Source organism: Myxocyprinus asiaticus, chromosome 37 (assembly GCF_019703515.2).
Source record: "Myxocyprinus asiaticus isolate MX2 ecotype Aquarium Trade chromosome 37, UBuf_Myxa_2, whole genome shotgun sequence".
NCBI lineage: Eukaryota > Metazoa > Chordata > Actinopteri > Cypriniformes > Catostomidae > Myxocyprinus > Myxocyprinus asiaticus.
The window spans coordinates 1,262,617-1,274,991 of NC_059380.1; the positions used below are offsets into that span (position 1 = coordinate 1,262,617).

The window sequence follows — 12,375 nt, forward strand, 5'->3', positions numbered from 1 at the left end:
TTGTGGTAGGAACTGATCCAAATTTAAGTGTTCATGCAGTGATCAGCGTCCCATCTGCTGTTACACTCATATCCAGACTCTCATTTAATCATTCAAAATTGTCGCCTCAACAAGTGTTACGACAGCTTTGATGTCAGTGATGTCACATACCATTGGTACACATGCCATTGGCCTTGCCTGATCGACTGCATTATATAAATGTTTGGAATGATGCATGTTTTTGAAAGAGATCTTCACGGAGAGGATGACTTCAGTGGTTACAAGCTTCAGTTTCACTCTGGAGCTATTGGATGGATATTGATATGGATATTAAATGCAGCATGAGTCGTTTGGAATATTTTTATAGTGCTGTTTTTGGAATAAATTATTGCGACTTATATTTGCTTGTCATGTCTTTTATATAGTTGGTTGGTTACCTTGTTGTTATATAATTGGTTAGTTTCAGGTGTAGGGGTGGGTTAGGTGTTCAAAAATATCTATAGTATCATAGTGTTTTGTAAATACAATTATTGTGACTGTATTTGCCTGCCTGTTGCATGATGTATATTGTTGATAAGTGGTTAGATTTAGGATTGGAGTTGGGCTAGGGGATCTAAAATAACCACATGAAAGTAGAGTAGCCTAAAATGGTACTCAAGTAAAGTTACTAATAACTAAAAAAAAAAAATAAATAAATAAATAAATAAAACATAATTACTCAAGGAGAAGTAAAAGTAATAATGTTAATAATGACTTGAATAAGAGTAATAAATGATTCAAATAAAAGAATACTCAAGTAGGGAGTTACTAGTTACTTCTAGTTACTTGCTATTATATTTAGTAACACCTCACGTGCATGAATCGTTGGCCTGTCATCCTGTTACAGTGATGAAAATTATGTTATCATTTATTCACCCTCATGTCCTTCACCCACATGACTTTCTTTCATGGAACACAATTAAGATGTTAGATAGAATGTCACCATTCAGTCACCATTCACTTTCATTGCATCTTTTTGAATGGTGACTGAGAATGTCAGTCCCTAACATTCAGCCTGACACCTTGTGTTGAGATCCAGATAAGACCGAACGTTTTGAGAAAACATTGAGAGTGAGTCTAATTGATGACAGAATATTCATGTATGGGTGAACTATTAGGCCAACTTTAAGGATGCTTGACAGATTTGGTGGGGTCTGACAATTAGAAGAAAACTTTGGAAACATTCCTAGTAATTATTACAGTAAAATATGTAAACAATGTCTCACAGCCTCAATTATATTATATATTCTGAATTATGAACCGGAGCAAGATCATGCATTATTAACGCCTGCTGTTGCTATTTCACAAGTCCTGCATGCATTCTTAGTTCAGTATATTCTGTGGCTTACAGTATATAGAATGACAAGAATTTAGATCATTATTTTTGTACACTGAAAAGTTAAGTTGTGTTTAGAGGCACATTTAGGCTTATTTCAGATCATAGCTTGTTCTCTGTCGTCCTTAAGAAAAAAAGCTCAGCACCTGTCAAACACAGAGTTGCTGTGCATGCGTGCTTTATAATGAGTATGACCTGTAAGCACACGATAAGCAGAGCAAAATACATTTATTCAAAATGCTGATATTTACATGAATTTATATGCAATATTTTACAGCACTGAGGAAAGGTAATGTATACTTAAAAACCTATGGTCAATCTGAAACTGACCATTACCACAACAAACAAGCCCTCTTTATCATCACGACAACTTACTACAGCGTGCTTAAAAAATAATAATAATAATAATAATTGGATCTGCAAATGTTTATGCTGAAATAATACTTATCTGCTTGTTTTGGTGTTGAATGAATGCATCACATAACACAACTATTCCTTTGAGTTGTGAAGAAAGTTTTTGTTTTGCTGCTGGTGCAAAGATGGATTCAAGTGACAGAGTGCATCTGTAAAGTTCCGGTGTCGTAAGTACCATTAAAAAATCACATTGAAATAACCAGTAATGTAGCAACAGGAACGTCGCCCATTTTAACAAAGTACATTTTTTTTCATTAGAGTTTCACTTGAGTAAGAGTAAAAAGTACCCGCTATTAAACCTACTCTTATAAGTAAATCTAACGGGAAAAATGTAGCATGCTACAATCAACCTCTGAATGTAACTAAATTAATTTATAGCTATAATGATACATATTGCAGTTGAATGTGTAATGAATCTGCCAAGCCTGTGACAGAATCGTCTTGAACTACATTTAGTCATTTAGCAGAGGCTTTTATCCAAAGCAACTTACAAATTAGGAACATAATAAGCGATTTGTCATACAAGAGTCAACAATATCTTCTGTATCGCCCTGCCAAGTTCTCAAAGTGGCTGGAGTAGTATAGATGCTAGCGCAGAATAAAATGTATTTTATTATTGTTAAATAGTAAGTGCATTTAGTGTGGATTGGTTAAGTGCTCACAGAACAGATGAGTTTTCAGCTGAATGCTGAGATGGTGTCAGCACATCGTATAGAGGTTGGAAGCTCATTCCAGCACAGAGGGACAGAGAAAGTGAAAGATCGTGAAATAGTCTTTTTGCCTCTTTGCAACTATACTAAGGTGAGATATCGATATGACGAGAGAGTTTTCATGATGCAGCCCCAAACTCATGTAACTGTATGGTCAAGACTTCCAAAGTCTTGTGTTATATTTTTTTTCACTCATTTGATTGATGGTCTGAAAGTATTACCTGATAAATGATGATATCACTACACCTGGATGAGTGATAAGTGCTGAATTGCTAAATCGTTCTTCATGGAGGATGGTTGTCTTGTATGCAAATGTGTCAATGGATGTAATACTCTTGGACTGGACATTTTTGTTTTGGACATGCTATGAATGTATTGTTGACATTGAAATTCAGACCAAAATTTGTCAATGGATAGAATCAATAAATGAATTAATATTGGAATTATTTATAAAATTTGTTTATGTAATGTTATTTGAACTTCACACATTAAAGAAAACTTTTTTTTTCTTCATGCAGAGATGACAGTCATTTGGTTAATTGTTTATTTCATTTAAAATCCCTTACAAATCTTTTTAGTAATTAAAATAATTAAACTTATTACTCTAAATATAAATAATACATCTTAAAAATGTGATCTGAAGGAGTCTTCGGTATAATCAAAGCTCTTCTATTTTCAGGTGTCTTCATTGCCTGAGAAGTCTGATTGGCTGGTGAACATTGCATGCCTTGACAAAAGAGAATATTTTTGTATTGTTGCAGCATGGTTTCATGACACATTCCTATTGCATTGAATACATGCACATAATATTGCCTGGAGAAAAATGCACTGATGCAAACCTCAATGACCGTTATACTGCTTTCTGGCCATGGTCAGATGAGCATCTGAGCACTCCAGGGTATGTGGCTTTCGAAAAAGATTCTGCCACATCTGGTCGACTACGAGGCATGACCCCCAGGAAATGAATTTTAAAAGTTATCCATTCACCCAGAGTCATTTTCAAGACCTCTCTGAGGTCTTTGGGGTCACTGAAGAGGATTGTCCGACCATCTAGGAAATGTTCCCTTACTGTTTGGGTATATTTCTCTGGGAAGCTTAGCTGTGACATCTGAAATGGAAAAAAAATGCATATTTATATACATATAATATGTACATTTGCTTGCCGGGCCCTAAACATCCATCCATCCATCCATCCATCCATCCATGATGGATAGATGAGAGCTGATTTATTGTCCACATTTGCAGTGATCACAATAATATTTATTGCAATATACATATAAACTAAAGCTACATAACTGCATTTCATCTTACAGCAACTGAAAAAGATGACAAACCTCTTGACAAATATCTTCTGTTTTCATGTTCATTACAGTTCGTGCTGAGAGGGAGTTGAAAGCATTTCTCCCTGCTCTTTTTAATCTGCGGCTTCCACGGATCCTAGCCAGCTCATTCTTGATGGAGTAGTTTAAGTTCACGGTACAAAGCTTAAATCGTTCCAACTCCCCTACAGTGAACTTGAAGTCTTTCCTAAGGAACATCTCAAAAAGCTCAGGGTCCCCGTCTCTTTCCAGAAAGTTCTCCACCTCGTTTCCAATCATGCAGAGCTCAAGGCTATGGTAATTGAACACATCCCACAGTGCTTTGGTATGATCTGCAGCACAGAAGGTTCCATCGTGTTCATCTATCTCAGCTCTCTGTTGGTCATCCTCCACACATTGAAGGATCCAGCTTAGTCTGCAAGGCCAACGGTCCACCAAAATCACCCAGGCAGCGATCTTCTCAGGAGGTGGAGGCTCCACTTTCAGAATCTCCATAATAATAATAGTTACTCGAATAGAGTTAATCACTCGTCTCATGGACATGGTGTCTCCAGATATGTATGTCTGAAGGTTGTTTTGATCTCCTGAGAGGATGCTGTAAAATGCAGACTCAATTAATATGTCCACTTCTTCTTGACTGAGTTCTACTGCTGTGAAAGTTTCGTTTTTCCCTTTGTTTGCAATCAAAGGGGTGGCTTGTTCCTCTCCAGCTTGACTGCACTTTACAGAATACTCATCTTCTACAGAGAGTGACGTCCTGGGCAGCCCTAAAGCTGATGCTCCAGTGCCCTCAAGAGGGGATTCTTCGGGGATCTCAGACTGACCACGGACAATGTTCTTGAAGACCCTGCACTTGGATGCATCACACAGTGGAGGAACGGTAAAGGGCAGTGTGATGATACGATCTAGAAAGTCATATGCAGAGTCTCCTTTGCTTAAACAGTCCTCTGCCTGGTCCACCTGTCTAATCAGCACTTCTGGATCTACAGCAAGCAGAGAAATAAAGGGACTCTCTTCGTCAGATAGCAGTATGTTGATGGCATCCAAGACACCAACGATTTTCTTTGGTGTACAGCGGTCCAAGTTGGTGATCTCCAACACCACCCGGATCTTCCTCCTCTCAAAGATCTCCATGAAGTGAATGAAGCAGCACAGAAGTCTCATCTCTTTCCGAATTTCATGCATGAGTCCCAGCTTCTGACTTACCTTCTGGTTGTCTAGCCCTTGTCTGACTTTAAGGTCCTGGTTGAAGATGAGGTTCTTCAACAGCAAGAATATGAATCTTAATGCTCCAGCTGCAGGGACACCAAGTATAGCTATGGCAAAACCTTCCAGCACGCCGTAGCCGTGTGACTCCTCATCCTGTTTCTCTCCTTCTGCTATATCCTTTAGTTTAGGGAATCCGTATATAATAAGAGGGATCAGAATTATGAGCGTTCCAGTGAACCCCATCAGTATTAGAGCCCAAATGGGGATGCAGCACACCTTCTTGGACCTCCAGTCCTTTAGAGTGTCCTCAATCTTCTTCTTCTCTGTATCCTTCTCTTCGTCGTGTTGTGCGATCCGGAAGAGGCCCAGCTGGAGCTTACCGAAGCTCTTTTGGAGAGCCTTGCACAACTGCATCACCAGTCCAGCCCAGAGCAAGTCACTACCAGCAAAATGCCAGGCACTGAACCTCACGAACAGATATCGAATGTTCTTCCTGTTCTGGTTCTGCTCCGTCCACACAGGTCGATAGAAGAGGAGACGCAAGATCAGAGATAGCAGGTCCGAAATCGATGGTTTAACTGAGCGAGGCTTTTGTCCCTTTGTGTTCTTCTCTTCTCTTCTTTCTGCCTCGAGATACATATGAACTGAAAGATAAGAGATGAAGAGAAAGTTATGTCAAGTTACATCACAATCTAAACTACCAGTCAAAAGTTTAAACATAATTGACTAAATTTTCTGTTTCTCATGGTCTTAAAGGGAGAGTTCACCCAAAAAAGTTAATTCTGTCAGAAATTACTTGCCCTCAGTCTGATTAATTACTTTCTTTCCTTGCAAAAGGAGGTGCTAGGCAGGATGTTTGGGACTCACAGTCTCAGTCACCATTTACTTTAATTGTATAGAAAGAAAAATGTAAACCTATGTACAGTATATCTGTATAACTAACCCTGTATATATCCATATAAAGCACAAATGCAGCGACTTCCAGCAACAAAGCGACACAACCCCATTTATTTTCAATGAGATCTGGCTACTTCCGGCAACACGAGTAACCTCTGGGGACTTGATGTGGGCGTGGCGAGCAACATGACAAATCTGAGAAAAGTTTAACTTAATGCAAATGAGGAGTGACTTTCTTGAGTGACAACCAATGGGAGTGAAGACAGGGTTCACTGGAGCGCATGTTCACCTGTCTCCTTTGTGGAAATGGAGTCGAGTGCAAGCAAGACAGAGGAGAAATTAAAGTTTATGGGAGCGATTTCACAGGTCTATATGATTTGTCTGTAACCAAATACATGGATATAATACAAAATGATGTGTGGAAAGGAAAATGTCGGCAGTCTGAGTGAGTTTGATTCGTACATTGATAGTTCGTTCATCTTGTTAACCGCTGCAGTTCATATTAAAACACTCTCCCTTGCAGAATGTGCATTTTTAGGGACAAGATGACAAATTCCTTGTCAAATTAGAATTCTGTCTTGGTTTTCCCGGCAATATCTCTCATCTGTGATAAAAATAAAAAAAATTAAGATACGGCCAGACGTGCAGTCCAACAATAACGTTAAATCGACAGCAATAGAAATGCCCAGGAGCAACTTCACAGTACAGAGACTAGCGACTTCAAGCGATAAAGTCGCTGCATGTGTGTACAGGGCTTAAGAGCCATCATTTAAAATGGATCCATGTGTCTCTGAAATTCTCTGCAAAAAATAATTTTCTTACTGAATATTTCCTTCTTTTTAGTACAAATATATGATTATATATAAATTACAAAACAGATTACAACAATTTTGTCTTGTTTTCAGATAATTCTAACACATTTCTGAAATATTTATGCTTATAACAAGAATAACTATTTGTCAAAAAAGATTCAAAGGGACCTTTGACAACCCCGTTGGCAAATAGTTTTTTTCTTGCTTTAAGCATAACACCAAATTTTGTTAGATTTATCCAAAACCCAAGACTTAATATCTTATGCCATTCTGCTTCTCAAGTAATAAAACAAAAATACTGAGTAAGACAATTATTTGTTTGCAGTATAAAGGAATGGGCTTACCCTCAATGTTCTTGAGGACCATGTTGATCCTGTTGTGGCATTCTGAATACAAACCCACAGTCAGAGGAGAAACAACTTTTGTGAGGGTTTTTGATAATGCATAAGCATACACATTATCGGATGGAATATCCATCACTGGAAGAAAAAAAGCATAAAATGATTAGAGTGATTTCATAATATATACTGTCTATTAACACTGCATTGACTGCATTGCATATGTTCATGTCTTTAGCACCACGAGGCAAAATTATGCCTAACCCTATAGTTTGGCCAATATTTGTTTTCAGGGTGAAGTCTACCAATTTATCTATTTATGCTGAATCATGAACAGCACAGTGATGTTAACCCTTACTGAATGTGAAACTGGTAACATAACTAGATAAGACAGACGACTTTGGGCTATAAATACAGTGCAATAAATGTGCACAAGACAATTTTCATGAGTGTATCTGAAAGGGCAAAGTCCTTATTTTACTTAGAGAAAGAATAATAGACTAAACTTTTCTAATAGGCGGAGGTCATTTAGATAGCACTGTAAAGCAGATCTTAAATCATTTAGTTATTATTTTGTACTACTAGCAGGGCTGTAACCACCATAGACATTGAGGGGGACATGTCCCCCCTCTTCCCAATCCTGTGGTTACGTCCTGTCCACTAGCATACACTGATGAGCCACAACATTAAAACCACTGACAGGTGAAGTGAATAACTTGTATTATCTCATTACAATGGCACCTGTCAAGGGGTGTGATATATTAGGCAGCAAGTGAACAGTCAGTTCTTGAATTTCATGTGTTGGAAGCAGGAAAAATGGGCAAGCGTAAGGATCTGAGCGACTTTGACAAGGGCCAAACTGTGATGGCTAGACAACTGGGTCAGAGCATCTCAATAACGGCAGGTCTTGTGGGGTGTTCCCGGTACACAGTGGTCAATGGTCACCAAAAGTGGTCCAAGGAAGGACAACCGGTGAACCATCAATAGGGTCATGGGTGCCTAAGGCTCATTTATGCTCATTGGGAGTGAAGGCTAGCCCGTCTGGTCCGATCCCACAGAAGAGCAACTGTAGCACAAATTGCTGAAAAACGTGATAGAAAGGTGTCAGAACACACAGTGCATCACAGCTTGCTGCGTATGGAGCAGCGAAGCAGCAGACCTGTCAGAGTGCCCATGCTGACCCCTGTCCACCGCCGAAAGCGCCAAAAATGGGCACGTGAGCGTCAGAACTGGACCATGAAGCAATGGAAGAAGGTGGCCTGGTCTGATGAATCACATTTGTGGACGGCTGGGTGCGTGTGCATTGTTTACCTGGGGAAGAGATGGCAGCAGGGTGCACTATGGGAAGAAGGCAGGCCGGCGGAGGCAGTGTGATGCTCTGGGCAATGTTCTGCTGGTAAACCTTGGGTCCTGGCATTCATGTGGATGTTACTTTGACACGTACCACCTACCTAAAGATTGTTGTAGACCATGTACACCCCTTCATGACAACGGTATTCCCTGATGGCAGTGGCCTCTTTCAGCAGGATAATGCACCCTGCCACACTGCAAAAATTGTTCAGGAATGGTTTGAGGAACATGACAAAGAGTTCAAGGTGTTGACTTGGCCTCCAAATCTCAATCCAATTGAGCATCTATGGGATGTGCTGGACCAACAAGTCCAATCCATGGAGGCCCCAACTCGCATCTTACAGGACTTAAAGGATCTGCTGCTAACGTCTTGGTGCCAGATACCACAGGACATCTTCAGAGGTCTTGTGGAGTCCATGCCTCGGCAGGTCAGAGCTGTTTTTGTGGCAAGAGGGGGACTTACACAATATTAGGCAGGTGGATTTAATGTTGTGGCTGATCGGTGTATGCTGGAACCGTTGACTTTTGTTGGCCTTTTTTTTTTTTTTTTTTTAAATCAAAGAGCTGCACACTTGTGTGTGAAGTTAGTATGTTTGTTTAAACTGAATTCTTGCATATTGTTGAGTTTGCCTTTGTATTATGCTTGTACCCCTTTCGATCGCCATTGGTCCTGAATTTTTCTGTCCTCAGATTGTGTTTCATCCACCAGCCTTGCTGGAAATGAAAGGAAAACAGGAAGCAATTACAATGCAAAACACTTTTTTATTTTTTTTTTTCATTTTTTATTTTTTTATTTTTTTTAATTATTATTTATTTATTTATTTATTTATCGATATATAAATGTTGTTATGCATGAACAGTAATTCAGTGCTTCCTTTATTAGCTGAAGTTAGGGAACCAATACTATGAAGCAATACATTTCTTTCATGCAATTCAGGTAGGGATGCTATGTCAATTTAGTATGCAATTACTAGAAATGAAAAGCATACCACTGAAAATGGCAAAGGCCTACCAATCTAAATTCTGACTGCATCAAACTAGAGTTGAATGTACATAAAATATAACTCTTCAACAGTTTGTGTTGCTCTTTTGAAACGAAGCCACCATGCAAAGCTCTTTTTGAATCCCTTACTAGGAAAAAAAAATATGATAATAAGGAAGAGAAAGGCTTACCTTCTGCTAGCTGATTTAACAAGCAATCCTTCAGGCACAGTTTACAACAAGAATTGCAAGCAGACTAATATCCATTCTCCATTTTTAAATATATTTAAATGTTGACAGAGAGCAAACTGTTTTGCCTGACAGAAGAACAGAGAGTAAAATAGGAAGAAAGAGAAAGAAATTTGGGCAGGTCCTGACTTGACTTTGAATGAATGGTTAACTCCAGTGCAATCTGTAACTGTGATAAGTGATCCAGTCAGGCAAGTTTAGGCTACTTATTAACTGATTAAATTACAGTAAATAAAATAGATTTTAAATAAAAAAGCATCAGAGTTTTCAGTGTAGCATTATTTATACTTTCACTTACTGTTCATAAATCATCAATTTAATAATTTAATATAGCATTGATACCTACACCAATAGTTTTCTTTCATTTTCATTCCATACAGAATAGTGACTATTACCCTTATGTAGTCTTATTTGTTTTGAGGTAACATACAACTTATATTTTTGTAAATACAACAGCTATGTTAAATCTTTATCGGACCAGTGCAAAAAAAAAAAAAAAAAAAAACATATGACTGAACCATTTATAAGCTGGGCTCGACTTGGACAGTACATGCCGACGCAGAGTACATGCAGGTGTTCTTCGCCAAGAGATACATATTATTTTTACGAGTGTTGTGTTATGATAATTGCTTGATGTGTGTTCATCACTCTATTACAATTTTGGTGTTATTATGTTCTAAATTTGGTACATTTGCTTCTGTGTATTGTATTTCCTGCAGCATGATGCAATAGAACAACATAGAATATAATAGGGTTTTTCTGTGTAGAACGATTTTTATTTATTTTTCCTTGAAAGACCATCTGTCATAGTTGTCCAAATCCAAGATACAAACAGATCAGGGGAAAATGAGGCTCAGCACTATAAACCTATTTTTGACTTTAAAATAGCACAACATAAAGAACAGATTATTCACATTATAGAGCAGAAAGGATTATTCAAGGATCAGTGACAGCTCCATTTATAAAATAAATAACAGTGATCACAGCATAGGTAATATGTGAATCTCACAACGTCTGTCAGAAAAATGCATGCACAACTAGTATTGTTAGGAACTAATAACAATTGGTTATGTTTTCATGGCTCTTTCAAAGTCATTTTCTCATTGGAAGTGGTGGATAACCTCCTTTTGTAGATACAGAGTGGGAGTCTTTACATCTTGGTACATAGATTTCCCAAATTAGATTCCCCAGGCTAAATTAAGTGTGATAATTGGAACTGCAGCAACCCCCTAATGTTTCCCATAGGATTAATTACAATTGAAGGGACAATCTGTCCTGCCAGGTTTATGCTGTGTAAGAGAGGGTGGATGTTCCTTCAGTGAGTCATTCTGTGATCTCAAACACATCACAGAAGCAGCGGTCCTCTCCAATAGTTTCTGTACCTGCAGAAGTCTTTGGTCATAGGTTTGTCTTATGTTGTGAGATTGCATGATCTCTGGAGCTTGGGGCAATGTCAGATTTATGTCAAATACCCCAAATGAATGAATGAATTGGAAAGGATTCTCAGTCTGAAAAGCTTTGACTGTTTGTAATACAATATAATCAAATCAACATCAAATGCAAAATTAGCTTTACTTTACTAGGCGTAGGCCTAGAATAATATGAAAAAAAAAAAAAAAAAAAAAAACATGTAACAGGAATTCACTATGGGGCATTTTTATTTGCCTGTTTTATATATCTTTGGCATTCATCACTTTTAGTGGCATTTTCCCCCAACTCCTGGTTAATTTCTGACCATGGCTTGGGGGCAAATAATGTATTCTAAATAATAATAATAATAATAATAAATAAGAAACATGAATAAATGAAGAACCAAATGAATGAATGATTGAAAAATAGCTGTGTGGGTACAAAATCAGTGGCACATTATTATTCATCAAACTAAGTTATGCTAGAGGGAGGCTGCTCATATTGGACTTTTGTTCAAAATAGTGAAAAAAGTCTCCTAACAAGCTTTAGGTTTTAATCATAGGTTTGCCACCATCTAGATCACTCTGTAATAAGCCCATCCATCATCTAAGACAATCAGAATGCTGTTTCCATCATAGTATTCCTCAGTAATTGCCACAATATTACAAAATTAAGGCTTTACGACTCTTTATTCCACCTCGTTCTGCTTTGTGACTCTCAGTTATTCCGTAACTTTAATAAAGTTTTCATTCTTTTCTTGAATTATGCTTTTTCTGGTTTCCACACTTTCAGAGTGGTGAACCTTTAATGTTGCAAATGATGTGCACCAAATTGAGATACATGGGAATTAATTTTGAAGAGAAAAGCTTGGTTTGACGTGGATGGATGGATGGATGGATGGATGGATGGTTGGTTGGTTGGATGGTTGGTTGGTTGGGTGGTTAGTTGGTTGTTTGGTTGGTTTGTTGGTTGGTTGGTTGGGTGGGTGGGTGGTTGGCTGGTTGGTTGGTTTGTTGGTTGGATGGATGGGTGGTTGGCTGGTTGTTTGATTGGTTGGTTGGTTGGATGGGTGGGTGGTTGGTTGGGTGGGTGGGTGGTTGGTTGGTTGGTTGGTTGGTTGGATGGGCGGGTGTTTGTTTGTTTGGTTTGTTGGTTGGTTGGGAGTTTGTTTGGTTGGTTGGTTGGTTGGTTGGTTGGTTGGTTGATTGGTTGTTTGATTGGTCGATTGGTTGGTGGGATGGCTGGGTGGGTGGTTGGCTGGTTGGTTGATTGGTTGGATGGGTGGTTGGTTGGTTGGTTGGTTGTTTGGTTGGTCGGTTGGTTGGTGGGATG

At 38.5% G+C, this 12,375-nt stretch overlaps 1 protein-coding gene across 1 annotated transcript; it reads right to left on the reverse strand.

Moving 5' to 3' along the window:
- Positions 1–1,647: 1,647 nt before the first annotated feature.
- On the reverse strand, positions 1,648–9,734 carry LOC127428090 (NTPase KAP family P-loop domain-containing protein 1-like). The gene is made up of 6 exons (XM_051676162.1): positions 9,577–9,734; positions 9,053–9,117; positions 7,060–7,194; positions 3,813–5,650; positions 3,318–3,586; positions 1,648–3,205 (listed from the first exon to the last, which is right to left on the reverse strand). Exons 2-5 carry the CDS (start codon positions 9,066–9,068, stop codon positions 3,329–3,331), a joined length of 2,247 nt encoding a protein of 748 aa, XP_051532122.1. The 5' UTR covers positions 9,069–9,117; positions 9,577–9,734; the 3' UTR covers positions 1,648–3,205; positions 3,318–3,328.
- Positions 9,735–12,375: the final 2,641 nt, after the last annotated feature.